The sequence below is a fragment of the Hipposideros armiger genome, unplaced genomic scaffold (genome assembly GCF_001890085.2).
Source record: "Hipposideros armiger isolate ML-2016 unplaced genomic scaffold, ASM189008v1 scaffold_1129, whole genome shotgun sequence".
Taxonomy (NCBI): domain Eukaryota; kingdom Metazoa; phylum Chordata; class Mammalia; order Chiroptera; family Hipposideridae; genus Hipposideros; species Hipposideros armiger.
In genome coordinates, this window is record NW_017732479.1 from 120,792 (window position 1) to 139,242 (window position 18,451).

General features: G+C 44.1%; 1 protein-coding gene across 1 annotated transcript in view; it reads right to left on the reverse strand.

Moving 5' to 3' along the window:
* EFCAB6 (EF-hand calcium binding domain 6) overlaps positions 1 to 18,451 on the reverse strand; it is a 183,745-nt gene that overhangs the window by 93,617 nt on the left and 71,677 nt on the right. Inside the window, 2 exon segments of the mRNA XM_019632342.1 lie at positions 1,304 to 1,414; positions 16,420 to 16,568. Of these exon segments, the coding sequence (XP_019487887.1) occupies positions 1,304 to 1,414; positions 16,420 to 16,568 (260 nt within the window).

An 18,451-nucleotide genomic window follows, 5' to 3' on the forward strand; every position in this document is an offset into this window, starting at 1 on the left:
TCCCCGGCCTCCACCCACTACTATTGGTAGCACCCCACCTCAGCTGTGACAATCAAAAATGTCTCGTGGGTGACCAGTTAGCTCAGTTGGCTAGCGTGTGGTGCTGATAACACCAAGGTTGCCAGTTCGATTCCAGCATGGGCCACTGTGAGCTGCGCCCTCCTTAAGAGTCAACTATGCCATTGTAGCATGAAAGCAACGTGTAACCAATGACCATGGCTGTCCCCCCTCCCCCCCAAAAAAAATGTCTGGTGACTTTACTAAATGTCTCCTGGATGGCCAAGGTTGCTCCCAGTTGAGAACCACTGTTTGAATGTGAATGAAATTCACATTTTCATTCTTACCTGGACAAGGTGCTATCAGGCAAGAAAATCACTAAGCAGCAGAAGTGGCTTTGATGGAGGCAGGAGTTCACAGAGGCGCCTCCCAGGGCGGGGGAGGGGCGGCTCTGCATGCCGGGAGCAAGGCTGCTAACCAGGCGGTCCATCAAATATTCATAACTCCCCAGGCTGGGAGTGGACCCATGAAACGGGGATTAACTCTGCGGTGTATTTCACTTTACAATAGGGCACTGCGCTTTCAGTGAACGTGCTGAGATTATAAAGCCTGGGTTTTTGTTTTCTTTAAGATTTATACGGTGCAATCAATACAGGACGCTCAGCAGCATAAACAAAATACTTCTTAGAGCAAAGTCTAAATTCTAAATTGTCATGTGAGTAAGTGCTGTTTCACATTTTGGGGCCCCCGCCACATGTGATCATGTAAACCTGAAGTTACAACAGACACATTAGAAGGAAAACAGAAATGATGGCGTTCGCGGTGATGATTCCGTGACTCAAACGGTCTGCACCGCGCGGAGGGGGGCTGGGCAATCCGCTGACACCCAGCGCTCCGTTCCATCCAACACGTAACAAATACAAGTTCACATGGTTTCACAGGAAGCCGTTTAATCCTCAGGCTGACGCTAGTGGGGCGGGGTGGGGTGCAGTGCGCATGCCTAGAAGATTGGAGCCCTGGTTCTACCTCTCGCTGAGCACATGACCTGAAGACCTCCTGTAGTCTTATTGTTTCATCTAGAAATTGGAGTCATACCTATCCCTACTTGATAGAGTAAGGCAATTCTAAATAAGAAAAACGTATGGGAAATAATTTGTAAACTGCAAATCACTATGTAAAAGTTTATAATTATTCAGTGCAGACTAATTTGTTACCCAATAAATGAAGTCACAGTAACTCAGACATTCTCTAACCTTTTACATGTTATGGCATGTGTAACTAGGACTCAGTTCTCTTTTTTACGTACCTGGTTTTTTTGGTCATGGGAATTGAATTGTTAACTTCCAACCACGGAGGCTCGTACAGTGACGTCAGAAATTGCTTCCAATTGACTTTGCTGGTGGTGTGAAGTCCAAATCTGGATTTAAGAAAACAACACAGAATTATTTAAACGTTATTTCTACAACGTCGCATGGATTAGATGTTCAGTATTGAATTGAAAAACGGCAGCAATGGATTTATATGAAGTTTCAAATCTAAGGTAAATAAAATAATTTAGTAAAATAGTATTACAAGTTGATTTTTAAAAAGCAAGGAGAAATTAAACCGATTACACATTTTCATGTCTCTCTATTCCATTAGTACGAGCATACGCTGAAGGAAGAAACAAAGGGATTTGATTAAAATTCTAATGTCCGTGATATAATTCTTTCAAATTCATCATTTGAAGAAGAAGTCGGTCAAAGTGTAAGCAGAATCAAGGCACTCAAGGTGTCCACATCCTAATCCCTGGCACCTGTGCGCACGTGACCTCATGTGGTGAAAAGGACCTTGCAGATGTGATGAAGGGGATGGACCTTGAGATGGGAGAGCATTTTGAGTTGTCCAGGTGGGTCTACTCTAATCACATAAGTCCTTAAAATCAGAGAATTTCTCCCAGCTGCAGCCCGAGAAAGCTGTGAAGACAGGAGACGGGCCCCAGCATGCGACGTTGGTTACTTGGAAAATGTAGGAAGGGCCCACTGGCCCAGGGATGCAGGCAGCCTCCAGGAGCTGGAAAAGTCAAGCAATGGATTCTGCCCTGAAGCCTCCAGGAGCCAGCCCTGCTGACACCTTGGCTTGAGCCCCGTGCTGGGCTTCTAACCTATAGAACTTGAAGAGGATACGTTTGTGTCATTTGAAGCCACTGGGCTTGTGGTAGTTGTTAGGACAGCCATCGAAAAATAGTATAGATTTAAAATCTTAGCAAGAATAAGTAATTGGGAAATTATTCACAAACAAATTGCCAAAGTCGTATGGTCCCATGACGCAGGGGCCAATAATTTCAGAATTGCAGGATGCCAGTGGAAGCCAGCTGATGTGAGCATACACGGGGATTCAGAAAGACTGGGTGCCAGTCTCTGCTCCTTTATTCCTTACCCATGTGATCTCAGACAAATTGCTTACTGTTCTGATTCTCTATTTTTCTCATCAGTAAAATGGGGATAATAGTATCCACCGGGAGGGCTGTTATAAGGATTAGAACTAATAGATTGAAAAAACGAACCAACCCTATTGCAGTACAGGATCACCAGCAAGTGTTCAATCGTATCCCCTTCCCTACTATTCTGTGTTACTGACACACTAAGCACCATCCATGCTTCCATAACACGGTGGCAAAGGTATTTGGGCTGAGATCCTTAAACAACGAATATGAATTGCCAAAGTGGGTGCAAGACAAATGACCCTGTTTTGATTGCTAAAAACTAGTGGCTGAGACAGAACTGGTTTCGTGTAGGTCAGATGTGGACCATGTGAGAGACAGCCAGCGTGCAGGTGTGCACACACAGATACACACGGGGTCACCTCAGTTCCTGGCCAAGACGACCTCATGGAGGAAGGAACAGATCCTCACAGAGAAGGTTTTCCTTCGCTTTTTCCAGGTTCCCAGGAGCTGAGGAGGGCACAAGCAACCAGCTGAGATGGGGAGGCATTCGGCCTCATCACAGAACGATGGATGTGAGGTCCAAATGTTACATCCAAAAACCCAACGAAGGCTCTCGTGAAAGGAGACACCTTCAGACACTCGTTAGGCCTAGAGATGCAGTTCCTAGCTCACGGCAGGGCCAGTCAGATACGAACTTCCATGCCCCCCCTTCTTTCTCTCCTTCCTCTGTGCACTCCAATTCCTGGAGGAATCAGAAACTGAGTTTGCAAAATAAGAAAGGAAGCAAAAAGTGGGGAAAGGAGATGTCACCTGTGCCCCCCTTTATTCTCGCCTGCAACAGGCCCTAACTGGGTGAGCGACCACATTCACATTTAAATCAAGTCTGTAGCTTTGGCTGCTCTGTGGGACTGGCTATGGTGATTACTATAATCCCAGACAAACCAGAAAAAGGGCTGCTCATGGTTTCATCCGGGGGCAGAAGAACTAATTCAACTGAGCAATTTTAAGGGACAGTGGGAAACAAAATTAAGTTTAAGATTACAGCCCATGAGTCTTGCCAACTCCACTTCTAGGACCTGTGCACCCATCCATCCAGCTATCCATCCAGCCACACACCCACATATGGTGCCAAGCTACCACCTTCTTTCACCTGAATTACTGCAATAATCTCCTAATTGGTCTCCTGGTACCTACCCTTGCCTTCCTCCACTATACTGCATACTTTAACCAGCCTGCTCATCTTGAAATGCAAATGTAACCACATTCCTCTCTTGCTTAAAATCTTTCATGATTCCCCATTGCTCTTAGGATAAAAACGAAACTCCTTCTATAACTTACAGTGTGGCCCTACTCGCATCTCTCCTCTCATCCCATATCGCGCTGCCCCTTGCTCTCTGAGCTCCAGTCATGCTGCTCTTTCAGTCCTTTAGAACGGTTATGCTCTTTTTCTATCCTCGCTCCCTCACGCTGCCACTTCCTTAGCCGACTGCCACGTTGCCTGTCAGGACCTGCTTTCTCCTCCTAGTTCAAGTCTCGGCTTAATCGTTGCTTTCTCAAGGGAGCCTACCCTGACTTCCATCACCAGGGCGATTCCCTGATCCCACTCATCACTAAGTACTAATATTATTGGCAGTTAACAATTGTATAGCACTTTGATTATAATTATTATAGCAACGAATGCTTGACAGATGGTTATTACTTCTACTTCTGCTGTTAGCACCATGTACGTGGTCAAGAGAAAGAGACAGAGAGATTGACTGATGAACTGATTTTGTTAGGCATACACAGCAATATAATTAGCATAATAAGCCACAGGGTGTTTTTGACCCACAAGATTTCTGGCACTAGCTAATTGACCAGGGTCCTTAAGGAGACCAAGGTGCCGCCTGATACAGACATACGTGTGTGTGTGTGTGTGTGTGTGTGTGTGTGTGTGTAAAATTCTAGGGCTGATGGGCAAAAGCCTGACTTGAGTTACTGAAGTGGGAATTTATGGCCTCTTTCCCAGGTCACAGACCTAAACCAATTCACAGGCCCAGAGCCCCTTAATTGAGACATCTGGATACCCTTAAGAAACCCAAGATAGCCATATGCACATACTGAAAACCTTCCTTTAAACTTTTCCCAGAAGGTCCTTCATCCATTTACCAAGGCGACTGCATTAGGGGATTACCCAGACCATTCAGGGTTATTGGGCTGTGGCTCTGAACTAACGATAACCCATGGAGAAGCAAAGTGCCAGCATGGAGGCTTATGGAGGTGACAGATGCAGCCCAAGTCGATTTCACAGCGGGTCATGTGGGGCTAGACTCCCCCTGTGGCTACTTCTCCAGTCTCAGAATATATAATGGGAACAAACACTCTTGGTCACCGCAGAATCCTCACGTCTGGACCAGGGAGTAAGGGCTATGATGGTAAGGAGGGCCAGGTAGGACACCCAGCTCTTCCTAGGCAAGTAAGTGAAAAGTGACACCACTTCCCTGGGGTGAATGCAGAGACTGGTACCATCATCAAAGAATAAAAAGATGGGGGGCTGGGGAAGGGGTTGACTTCTGCCATGTTTCCATTTAAATCACCTGTTCGCTAATGCAAAAGCTACTTGGGTATTTGAAAATGACTGTGGATTATTGCAAATTTAATCAAGTGATGATGCCAATCACACATGCAAATCAGCACAGCCCCTGGCATCAGCTATGCAGCTACAGACATAGAAATGCAAATTTTCCTTTTCCTATCAGCAAAGTCTCCCTTTACATGGCAGGGAGATCAGTACACCTTCACAGTCTTATCTCATGGCCATGTCAATCAACTCACTTCTTCCGTAATATAATGTGAAGGAACTCTGATCAAGGCTTGCCCAGAGGGCTCTGCAGATATTTACAAAGTAGCTGTGCATCATGGACTATAATCACCACTAGCCCATTACACTGATATTACATTAACTGAACCCAGTGAGAAGGAAGTAACAAGTATCTCAGAGGCCTCGGAAAAATAGGTGTGTCAGAGGGAAGGAGATTCCCCAAGGAATTTTCAGGGTCTGCCATCCTGGAAAAGTTTCTAGGGATCCAGAGGTCTGAGGCAGGTTGAAATCGTCCCTCTAAAGACAAGCTGTTATGCCTTCTGCCACCATCACAAAGAAAGAGGCACATGCTTGCAAGGGTCTCTGGATGTTGGAGACTATTTTGTCCCGCTATTCTGACCCATTTTGGGGTAATCCACAGCTTTCCAGTTTTGAGTGGAGGATAGAGCAAGAAAAAGCAGTTGCAGAAGACTTAGCAGGCCCCAGTGTAAACTGCCGTCTCACCACAGCTAGCAAAGGTATTTACATGCCACAGAAGTGCCCACTGGTGGGCACCACGGTGGAGAAACAGGAGGAAGCCTGGCCTGTTCCCGAGGGGGCCACTCCGTCAAGTTCCCCAGGAAGCCTGGTGCTTGTTCAGGGGCTTCCATACAAAAATGGTCCTGGAGACGGGAACGGGGGCCGAGTGTTGGTTTGAAAACATGGACCTCTCGTCACTAAAGCTGAGCCGGCTGCTGCCCCACTAAGTACACAGTCTGCCAACAGCAGAGACCAATGCCGAGGCCTCTTCATGTGGCCTCTTTCTTCAGGTGGGCTTCCCAACTAGCTGACAAAGATTACACCAGACCCCTTTCATCATGGAGGGGGCAGTGATTTGTCTTGACAGTATAATCCAGATGGAAACCAGGTGGCCTTCTCGGCCTGAGACGCTTCTGTCATTGCCATCGTTTGTGGCCTTCCAGAATGCCTTGTCCAGCCCCATGATGTCCCATGCAGCACAGCATTTTTAACCAAGGGACTCATTTGACCGTGGTGAAGGTGTGGCGATGGCATCAGATCCACAGAAGTCACTTGTCCTACCACATACCCCATCACCAAAACACACTTGCAAGAAAGACTGGGTGACACAACTACAGACAGAGCCAGCTGAGAGCAGATGTCCTGTGGGGTTAGGGTGCTGCTCTCCAGGCTGCATGGCAAGCCTTAAACCAGCTGTGGTAGCCCACTCGAGAGATGACCACCAAGGGCTGAGATCACATGAAAGCGGTTGGGTACCCTACCAGCTGAGCAAGGCTTTCCAGCAAAGACGCTGGCAGAGAAAGTAAGGGGGACACAGAATGGATGCTGGGAGAAGGATGCTGTGATGATCAACAGAGATCACAGGACCAGTTACAATGATGCAAATTTTCGCAGCTCTTCTGTATGTTGTTTGCTTCCCCACTCCCCCCACCAGCTTACATAACAAGCTGATTTAGCTGACGTGTTACATTTCAGGTGGGAGGCAGGCCTTTCAGTAGCTCCCAGGTTGGGGATACAAGGTTTTCATCCCGACAACGGACAAGGGTTTTTTACCCTCAAAGGTTGCTGAGATTCAACATGGGGGACTACACCAGATACTCTTCATTTGTCCACTCAGGTCCATTCGCTGCCATGTCTACTCTGCATGGCGCCCTGGTGGGTGGCTTCAGCTGACCCCTCATGCCCCTGGCTTTCAGTTGGGTTAGCCAGTGGGAGGCACCAGCAGGGGGCTGGCAGGGGAGAGGGGAGAGAGGTGGCCTAGTTGTTCCCCAGCTCCCTCCGTGCTGGGCTGCAGTGTGGCCACGGCCGCGCGCTTCTCGTGAGGACCAGCTGCTCTCGGGCGACCCTCTCCTTCAGCTGCAGTGCTTGGTCAGTAACCGCTCCTTATCTTGCTCCTCCAGGCCTAGGAGAGACGATGGCTCTTCCCCATCTACTGATTTCACCGAATCCTGCCCTCACCTGGGTAGAAGATGCTTCAATAAACTCACATGCCATCTTCTTGCCGCCTGGACACTGGCCAGTGTATGCCCAGGTTACGAAGACCACAACAGGCCACAGAACAGCTCCCTTATGTCACCCCTCCCTCAGGCTGCCACTCTAGGGTCAACCCCCACCCCCACCCCAGTCCTGGCAATCCCTGATCTCTCCTCCATTCCTATTGTTTTGCCTTTTCCAGAATGGCACAGAAATACAAGAGATCCTAGACACGAGTTTAAAAAGGTTTGGGCAATAACTGGAAACATATCCCAGGGTATACATTTCTGGGCTAAATGGCCTATGTTTTCTGTTTGCACAGCTTCTGCCAGGCTGCTCCTGTTACCAGCATGAATGGAAAAATTCTCAGCAGGAGGTGTTTCTGAGTGAAGGTCTGCTCCCATGATGATGGATGAAGTACAGTCTCTGGTGAACACGCGAGTCATAGCAAGTCGTAAGAGCCTTTATTCCATCCGCTCGACGCTCCCTGAAACCGCATTCTTCTTCATATTTGAACACGGGTGTTATTTTTAATAGATCCCTTTTGTATAAAAGGCGAGGCGACACTGGGAAGCACAGCATGCTAGTAATAAGGTCAAGGTGGCTGTTCAATTAAAGTCTACGATCACATTAAAAAATATACGTGGGAAATTGCTTTTAAAGTTTCTCAAATATTATTTGGACCATGATTTTATGCCTCGTTACCAAGCTCTAAGTGTTTTTAATTTAGGCCCTAGATCTTCAGTATTTAAAAGAATAACAAACTTAAAACGATGCCTATTTTCTTTCTGTGCTATCTGTTCTTGAATTGAACAGTAAGAATGATTTCTCAAATCATTTTGGTAGGCATGAGAGTTTAGATTTAACTTCCTTCTTTATTCTTTCCTGCATTTTTGCCTTTAAAAAACATGTGTTTTTAAATTTTATTTCTTACATTAAAATGCAGTACAATGGACCTGTTCTTTTGTGGGTATGGCTCTATGAGTTTTAAACACATGTACAGGGGCACCTCGTTTTATTGCGCCTTACTTTACTGCGCTTCACAGACGTTGTGTTTTTATAAACTGAAAGTCAAAGAAAATCACAACTCACTTTATTGCGGTGGTCTGGAACGGAACCCGCAGTATCTCCGAGGTCTGCCTGCATAGATTCCTGTCACCACCACACTCAGGACACAGTGCCCCTCCGGAGTCATGCCCTCCCCGCCCCTAATCCTGGAAATCACTGACCTCCCCTCCATTCCTATTGTTTTGCCTTTTCTAGAATGCCATAAAAATAGACTCCTACAACAGCAGCCCCGGGGCTGGTTTCTTTCCTTCGGCAGGATGTCTCTGAGCTCCATCCATGTTGTATGTATCAATAGCTCACTCCTTTTTATTGCTGAGAAACACCCCACTGTGGGTGTGCCAGTTTTTTTCCCAATCATACGCTGAAGTACATTCAGGGTGGGTCCAGGTTGGGGCGATTATGTTTTTTTTTGTTTGTTTTTTTTTTAGCTGAGCCATCCTGCTACCTGTTGGCAGCTCAGCGGCTGCTCAGCTCGGGCTGGACTCGACGGGGAGATTATGAATAGAGCTGCTATGAACACTTGTGTACAGGTTATGTAGTGAGCTCTTAAATCACTTTTTTTAAAAAGTCACAGAATCTGTCAATATAATCATAGACTGATCCTGGCAAGTTAGCGAAAATACTAAACCTAAATTTCGAAGATGAATTACGGTTTCTTGCAATGCTGTGAATGCAAAGGTCGAGGGGAGTTCAGGGTGCTTGCTTCTAGCGATACCAGGTACCCCAACTCTCCCACTTACTGGGGGTGTTGAGAGGGGAGCAAAGAAGAAAGGAACATCAGCACTACCCCAGGGGCAGGGCCACCCCCAGTGCCACTCAGCACTGACACCAGTCCAATCCCTAATTCATTTTTCTTAGACCAATGCTTTCATGGTAGAATCTGGAAGATTCTCTCTTAGGAGACAACATAATTAGTGGTGAGTCCTTAACAATTACCATCTAAGTTCAAGAAATAGGAGCAAAACTAACTATGACAGTGGCAGGGAACCCAATGTTCTCTCTAAAGGTATAACGAAGTATTGGGTTGTCGGAAAAGTCATGATGTATTTTGTCTGTGTTTTTCAAAGGTCATTTATTTAAACAAAGAACGAAGATCAATCAATGATGTATTGCCCATTTTGCTCGATAACCTTTTGCCATCTTTCAGTGAGCTTCATAATTCCTCGTTCATAGAAGGACCTGTCTTTGATTTGCAAAAAACTGAACAAGGTGCTGATTTACAGCCTCATCTGAATTGAACGTTATACCACGCAAGGAGTTTTGAAGAGGGTGAAACAAGTGGAAGTCTACGGCGCAAGGTCAGGTGAGTATGGTGGGTGTGGCAACACATCCCATCCAAGCTCCAATAATTTTTGACGGGTGATCAAACTTGTGTGTGGTCTCGCGTTGTCACAATGGAACACAACTCTTTTACAATTAACAAGCTCTGGACGTTTCTGGATGATGGATTTGTTCAAACTGTCCAATCGCTGGTAGTACACATTCGAATTGATTGTTTGGTTCCTTGGTAGGAGTTTGAAAAACACGACACCTTTAAAATCCCACCACACCGAGAGCATAACCTTCGTCTGATGAATGTCTGCTTTCAATGTCATTTGAGGCAAATCATCATGTCAGGACCAAGACTGAGCACCACATTGTTGTAAATAATCCACTTATCATCACCAGCTATCAGTTGCTTCAAAAAAAGGATCGTTTTCCTCACGTTTAATGAGCATATTGCAGATTTTTCTTTTCAGCTGAGCCATCCTGCCACCTGTTGGCAGCTAAGCGGCAGCTCAGCTCAGGCCCATGTTGGCATCGAACCGGCGACCCTATTCTCAGAGCTCGCACTCTTGAGCAAGCTCTTAGCCAACTGAGCCACTCGGCCGGCCCAATATTGCAGATATTTATACACGCCATCAAATGAACTTCTTTGAGTTCATGAGGAACCCAAATATCGAGCTTGCTTACGTATCGCAGCTTCTTCAGGTGGTCGTGAACGCTTGAATGATGGAAGTTCAATGTTTCTTCAATCTCTCATGTCATGTAAAGTGGGTTTGACTCTATCAATTCCTTTATTTTGTCGTTATCAACCTCGGTGGGCCTCCCTGACCAAGGAGTGTCATTGAGATCAAAATCACCAGCACGGAATTTCGTGAACCATCATTGGCACTGACGTTCTTGTAGAGCATTGTCACCATAAACTTTATGCAACTTTTCACAAGCTTGACACGCGTTCTTCCCTTTATGGAAGTAAAACAGTAAAATATGGCAAAAATGCACAGTTTGGTCTTCCATCTTCAACTTGTTGTAAAATCTCCAAAAACTCAACCAAATCATTCAATTTTTTTTTAGAATGAAGCTAGAACTGTCAGCTGTCAAATGACATAGCAATAACATAGATGTGAATGACTCTAGTACTTCCAAAAATGAACTAGTGCCATCTGTTGCAAACATGCGTCATGACTTTTCCTACGACCCAATAAAAGGACCACTGTACACAGGATGTTGTACAGAAATGTCGCTACATGGGCCAACCGAGTGGCTCAGTTGGTTAAGAGCGTGAGGTCTGAGCAAGAGAGTCACCGGTTTGATTCCCACATGGGCCAGTGAGCTGCAACCGAGCTGAGCTGCCGACAGGTGGCTGGGTGGTTCAGTTGTTACAGCATGTGCTCTTAACAACAAGGTTGCTGTTCAACTCCCACACTGGATGGTGGGCTGCACCCCCCGGCAACTAAGATTGAACACAGCACCTTGAGCTGAGCGGCTGTGAGCTGCTGACGGGCGGCTGGATAGTGACTGAACTTGCAGCTGAGCTAGCTGCGCCCTCCACAACTAAGACTGAAGGACAACAACTTGGCGGTTCCCCTTCCCCAATTACCCACCGCTGTTCCCCTTCCCCAATTCTCCAATAAAACCTTTTTTAAAAAAATGCCCATGCACAAGAGAAACCTAGATTGATGGAATAGGGTGGAAACACACATTAAACCTAATTATGGATAAGAATTTAAAATACAACAAAGTAGACATTAAAAACAATGGGGAAAGAAAGGATTATTTAATAAGCGGTGATGGTAACATAGATTACCTATTCGGAAAAAATATTTTAATTTGGACCCCCACCTTATGTCAGGATGGATTAGAAAGTGCTGTGTTTTGTTTTTAAAGAATAAGGAAAACAAGCAGAGTAGAAAACAATTCTTTTTCAAGCCTGGGTAAGAATGATGAATTTATAGATTTTTAAGCCACATAAGACATTCCAAAAGAAGAAGATTAATTTACGTGTATTATTAATATTATATTCAAATGTAAATTTCAAAAAGGGACCACGTAACTGAGACGGAAATTGCAAGCTGAGAAAAGTATGTAACGCCTCTGACAGAAAAGGGTTATGTGTTAATAAATACCAAATTATAAAAAACTATTGAACAAAAAGGTGGTGAACTTGACTTAGAAAACCATCAGAAGGGCCGTTAACCTACTGGGACAGGAGAATTCACGCGGAGCAATGAACAGGCTCACGGAAACGTCCAACCTCAGCGTCACTCTAAGAAATATAAATTAAACCAATAATGAGACACCGTTTTACACCTCTTACTTATCAATATTCTAAAACAATGTTACTACTTGTGCTGGAAAGAATACGAAACTAGAAGAGTCACACAGTGTTGATGGCCGTGTAAACCACGACTACCTCCTGAGAGAACAATCTGGCAATTATGAGAATCCGCAGAGGCTGTCACACTCCGGCCTTGAGCCCACCTTTCAGAAAAGCATTCTGAGGAAAGAAAGCGTCTGTCATGGACCTAGCAGTGCGCCGCCAGATCGGGTCTCCAGCAGCACCAATATGCCAGGCCCGCCTCAAAATCTGCCCACATCCCCTGCGCTGACTGTCACCTGCGTGCCTTCCCAGGGCCCTGGCCTGCCTCTCCTCCTCATCGCTTGCCCAAAGTGAAATGGTTAAGTACATTCTGGTATATAAAACTAAAGAGCCCCAACAATTGGTCATGAGCCAGTCAAACCAGCCCCTTTGAAAATGCTGTTTGCTTTGTCCACCTGTCTGCATGCGAAGCTCCTATATACCTCTCAAGGTTCCACCTGGTTCCGTTTACTCTCTGGAGACTTTTCCAACTCCCCAGCCAGCACGAATACATCAAGGTAAGATTTCTGGCAACACAGTGGATCTCCACCCACTTCCGGTCTAACCACAGAGAAATACATCAAATGTATCCACAACTACTGGAACAAATATATTAGAATTATTTTAATCATATAGGTGACATTGAAACCAGGAAAGGGCAATGCACAGATGCTAGAAGCAAGGAGGGAACCAACTCTAAAGTGGTAAGAACGTGAGTTATTATAGAAACATCCCAGGGGAATCAGGCCTGCACAGATCAGTGTGTGCTCACAGCAGCCCTGGGGTTTAATGCAGGCTCTAAGGGACCGGGTTTTAATGTCCTTTAGGGGTTAGGAGACCTGGGATTGTACAAGACGGGGAGTAGACTTGGCACAGCTGAAGTAGGTTAGCGAACCAAAACAGATGATAGGAAAATCATCAGAATACAGCCCAGAGAGATAAAGATGTGGGAAATATAAGAGAGTCTGAGAGACATGGAAAATGGAATGAAAAAGCGCAACATATATCTAATAGGCATTCCAGAAGACCAGCGCGAATGGGGTGGAGGCAACACTCAAAGAAGAACAGCTCAGAATGTTCTAAAACTTATGAGAGACACTAATTCTCAGAGTGAGAGCCTGAGCCTGGGAAGCTTTAATAAACAGGCATCTATACTGAGACACATTGTAGGGAAACTGTAAAGGAACAGAAATAAAGAGAAATCTTGCAGGCAACCAGAAAAAGGGTGAAAAAAAGAGAACTCCAACGCCTTTTATAAAGTCTTGGCAATTAAACAGCAGCCTCTCAGCAGCAAGAATAGAGGCCAGAAGAACAAGACCAATAATCTCCAAGGTTCTTAAAAATCTAACTCTCAAACACGAATTCTAGTCCCTGCTAAATCTTCGTTAAAGAGTAAGATGGAAATATACATTTTTTAAGGCAAAGACTGAACTGGTCGTTCACAGGACCTCACTCAATGGATGACTAAAGGATGTACCGGGAAATCGAATTCAGAACAAAGAGTGAGACTTAGGAAGCAGGGGCTGAGCAAACGACCTGGTCCACACGGGAAACCTAAACAGGCACGGACCATATTTAAAAATAACGACTAATTCAGGTGCTGTCCAAACAGGGCAGGACCCAAACAACTAGGCGATGGTAACGTGTAAGGTGAAGGTGCTTGCTTCATTCAGGACAAGAGAAATGCGATTTACTTTAGGCTTTACGGGTTTAGAGCACGTGTTAAAAATGTAAGGATCACCTCTATAAGAACACAAATAAAATATTTAAGTCTTAAGACAGTGGAGGGAAAAAAGAACAAAAAGGGAAACTCGGACAGAACCAAACATGAGGGAGGAAGAAATAAAAGGAGCTGAGCGAACCATGGAGCGCACGCAATGAAGCGGCCAGGGGAAAACTCCAGACACGCGTCCCAATGCATGGAAATGGGCCACAACCTCACCGGCAAGAAGGCAAAGATGTTCACTGTGGGATTTTTAAAATATAGAAATATGCTATTTTACAAGAAACACACTTAAAACATGACAACCAACGAGTGAAAGCAAAAGGCTGGGAAAAGACATACCTGACAAATACTAATCAAAAGAACACTGTTACAGGTGTTTTAATATCAGATAAGACAGACCGTAAAAGTCAGAGGGATAAGAAAGGTAAGCATATAATGACAGAGGGAACAGGTGACCAGGAAGACATGACAGGTCTGTACTTCCAGGTATGTGTACCAGGGGCAAGCCTAATTCAGGATTGATAATATTAGCACTTGGACTTCACCTTGCTGTTGTCTCTTATGCCCTGTTCCACCAGGAATTCTGGGTGAACGGTCCCTGGTGGAACAGTCGTCACAGCAGCACAGTGCTGGCCGCCCTGGTTCCTCAGGTGCAAACTCTAAGCACCTGTCACAGTCTTCCCAGTAACCACCACTCTGGTAAGCCACTAGGGCTTGGGACAATTCGCCATTTATTTCTGCCTTCTGGGCTCCTCCCACGACGTCTGGCAGAGAAAAGCACTCAATATGCATCCATTAAACTTATAATTTGGAAGAGTATGAAGCCAATATGAAGTATGTCTGTAATATGCATTCCTATTTAAAAAGTGCAGTATAAAACTGTGGATGCACTTGAATTACAAATATGTAAAAATTATGTATGTGGAAATATAAAAGCGGAAGAGAATGGGGAAAAATGAACACAGTAAATTTGTTATGTGAGGTCGATGGTGGCTTTTTGGTTTTGATTTTTCTTATTGCTATTAAATGATTGTTCATATAATTTTGAAAATGAAATAAAAGGAAATGGCTATGTAACTTTTAGTTATCCGAGAAAGTAATTCTGGAAACATTTCACCTCATATAGGCGGGACAGTAAAGCTGTTTTCTGAGCCACGGAAATGTTTACTCCTGGGGCCAAATTAGGCCTTTCACTCTAGAAGTCACATGGCGGCCCAGTGACTGAACACACAGGGTGCTGAGAAGGAAAGTGGGTGACTGTGGGAAACAGAGCCACTGATCTAACTTAATACTATTCTTCCTCCTCCTTCTCTCATGCCTGCCCTTTTTAAGTAACCCCAAGTTGTCCACCAATTATCCAGAGTTTCAGAGGACAATTTTTTCATTAGCCTCAACCCTACGTCCCCGGAGAGGAGGTTCTCTGAGTTACCGGTATAGAAAACCAGGTAAATTAAACACAGTATTCCTTACCTGGAGTTTGGTCTGTATGTACCATTTCCAACTGAAAGTAAACAGGGATCATTGGGGGAGTGGTTTCTCCCAGGCCGGGACAAGACAAGCACCAGAGGGGCCCGGAGCACCGCGTCGTGCCGGGAAGCCGGAGAGCTATCAGGGACTATGCGGGTCACGTCAACAGACTCGGGGGCCAACACGAAAGGGCTCCCACTGGCCAGGATGCGACAGATAGAATATCAATGAGAATAACAACTGTAATGAATGGAAACACATCACATATGTGTCGATTCATGAGTTCATCCTAATACTTTTTAAGAAAAATCACTCATTGCTCATTTTTGGAGGATGCTAGGAAACCAATTCATTATTTTGAAAAGTACTAAGTGAAGGAAAAGACCCAAAGATATCCTGCCTTTCTTCTGCTAATGGTGTCTCATTGTTGCCAGATAGTTGGAGAGGGGAAGTTTGAATACAGAAATACTTCAACCAATAAAAGAAGAAATGACGGACGTGAGATTCGCCACTCTACAATCTCTAGTGGATATCGGTGTGATCCACATGACCACTATCATCATAAAAAGAGATACAACCAGTCCACACAAGCTTGCCACCACCTAGGAAGTATTTTTGCCCCCAGATTGCATGTGGGTCTGCATATCTATCAATGAGGGGCAGGGGGCTGGGAGAGGGAGACAGGAGGACATGTTCAATGTCATGGTTGGTTGCCATCAATCAGATTTATATTGTAAGAAGCCCCACATAACAAACAATCCAGGCTTCTACAAATGCATCATGGGGGGAAAGAATTAACAGATGGAGCGGGACCCTAGAGATTAAACAATTATGGCAAATCAATCAGTTGAAATGTACAAATTTCATTTGGATCCTGACTCAAATTAATTATAAACGAAAATATGAGACAATCAGTTAAATTTGAACCCTGACTGGATACTTATTGTTATTGATAATTCTACTAGGTGTGAAAATGGTTTTTCACCATGTTTTCAAGAAAGAGTTCTTGTCTTTTAGAGACACACAGTGAGATCTTTTCAATGAAATATGCTGTCTGGTATTTGTTTCAAAACTATCTGGGGTTGAGGACAAATGGGCAGGGATATAAATGAAATGCTTGGCCATGAGCTGAGGGTCGGAGCTGGGTAGTGGGTAGGTATATCAGTGGATTCATTCTCTGGTTCTCTTTGCTTTTGCATGCATTTGACATTTTCAATAGTAAAAAACTCCAACACATTAATAAAAAATAAATGAAGCTGTTCCTTATCCTTGTGGTTGGCGTTTGGGGGGAAAAAATTTCAAGGAAACAATGGGACTCTTACCTTTTCATTAACTGGATAAAAATTCTTCTTGGTAATCGGTATACAAAGGTATCGAGGACAACCTTCAGGTAATTCAAAGATATGCACCCACTTTTAGAAGGGTCCCCTGCACTCAGGGCTTTTTCAACCCTTTCATAGGACTTCGACAGCTGCAACGAATTAAAATTAGAGTGTTGCATTCACAGAAACCAACTTCATGGAGTCTTCAACCATTTTATTTTTACCGAAACCTCTTCACATTTCCCTCTCCAAAAACTGATCAAAAAGGTTACGATGGCATGTACTGAACTTCAAATGTTTAATTGATGAGCTCACTACAAAACAGCATCCCCAGTCACAGCTACTCAACTGACAAGGTAGACGAGTTGGTCGGGGAAAAACAACACCTCTAATAACAGCTCCACCTCAAATTTCAGAGCTAAAAATACTCGGTGGAGCTGCCAGCTTGATACATCTTTCTTAATATACTTTCAAGCCATCCTCCTCCTGTGAGCCCTCCCTACTGTTCTCCTGATTAAGTCAGGTCAATCAAACAAAAAAGCTGGCAACGTTTTATTAAAAATAGAAGTAGCTTTTATGGTAAGGGAAATTATTGATATAAGGATTGCATAAACAGTATGCATTGGACGTTTCTTTAATTATTCTTTTTTTCTTAATGGGGAATTCTTACAGAGAATCGAGGTGGATGAGCTTTGCTTACGGGACTTTGAAAATGCAGTAAAGTAGGTTAACCACTGATTTTTATATGATTCGTAAAAATCCTATGAAGATGGGTTTTATTTCCAAAGGTTTTCCTGCTGTTTATTATTGGGTAATAACAATATCCTCCAATATTTACAACCCTCTCCATTTTCCAACCCTGTCTGAATTCAGTTTTTCCTGCTAACTGGGATAAGAAGATAAACAAAATAGCCACCCACTTGCTATAAAAGGTAGCTTTTTAAAGAAAGCTGCTGGGACATGGAAATACATGTACAAGAATCTCTCTCCACAAAAGGACTAAGAAGCAGATTCATTAAAATTTCCTCAGAGTGTACAGGAATATTGGAAGTCTACAGGGAAAATCTGTGAAAATATTTAGAGAACCACAGAGCTTAAGCTTCTTAGAAAGTTGTGTAAAATTAACCCATAATGTGGCTAAATTTGCCCATCTCTCTTTCAGAAAGGAGGGGTGCCTGGGGAGACGTTCGTGGGGCAAAACCGGAGCCAGGCTTGGAGCAGAGCCTCAGTGTGTTTGCTGGATTAAAGAAATCCTCTTCTAAAATCCTAATGACATTTGGTGTCAATAAGGTTTGTTTCAGGAGAGGGTTTCTAAGAGTTTCCAGAAAAAGAGCAGGGAGTGAAACAGGAGTAGTTAGTTATCTTTGTGACAGTATAACCTTTTCGGAGTTTTCATTGTTACTGTTTATAATGAAACAAAAGATAAAAATGCAAGCAATTCAGCAAAGTGTAACAGAGGACATAATGATACCTGGGAATCTCAGCATCAAGTTTTTTATATCGTGTTCCCCATTCTCCCACCATAATTATACAAACAGATACGATAATTTTACAAAAATGGGATCATACCATACATTCGGATTTGACAAATGCTCTTTTTGTTTAACAATACGTTATGAATTTCTTCCCCATAGCAACTGGTGTATATTTACATCACACTTTTGCATGATGTATGGCATGCCATCATATTATCGATGGACAAGTGAGAGATACATTTATTTTCCACGTTTACACACTTAATTTTTATAAATGTTCCTCTGATCCCCAGTCTAAATGAGGTCTCCCTCGTTACTCTCTCTCATGACACCCCGTCCTTTTCTGTCAGAACACTCAAGGACAATTGTATTTATGAATGTGTTTGCTTCACATCTCTCCCCCTGATGGACGGTCACCTGCTGTACAGGAGAGCAGAGACTGTGTCTGTTTTGTTCACTGATAATTACCTAGAATCAAGCACAAGTCGGCAGGCTGTAGGCACTCATTAAATATTTGTGAAAAATGGATTTTTTTTACCAAAATGTTCTCAAGAAAG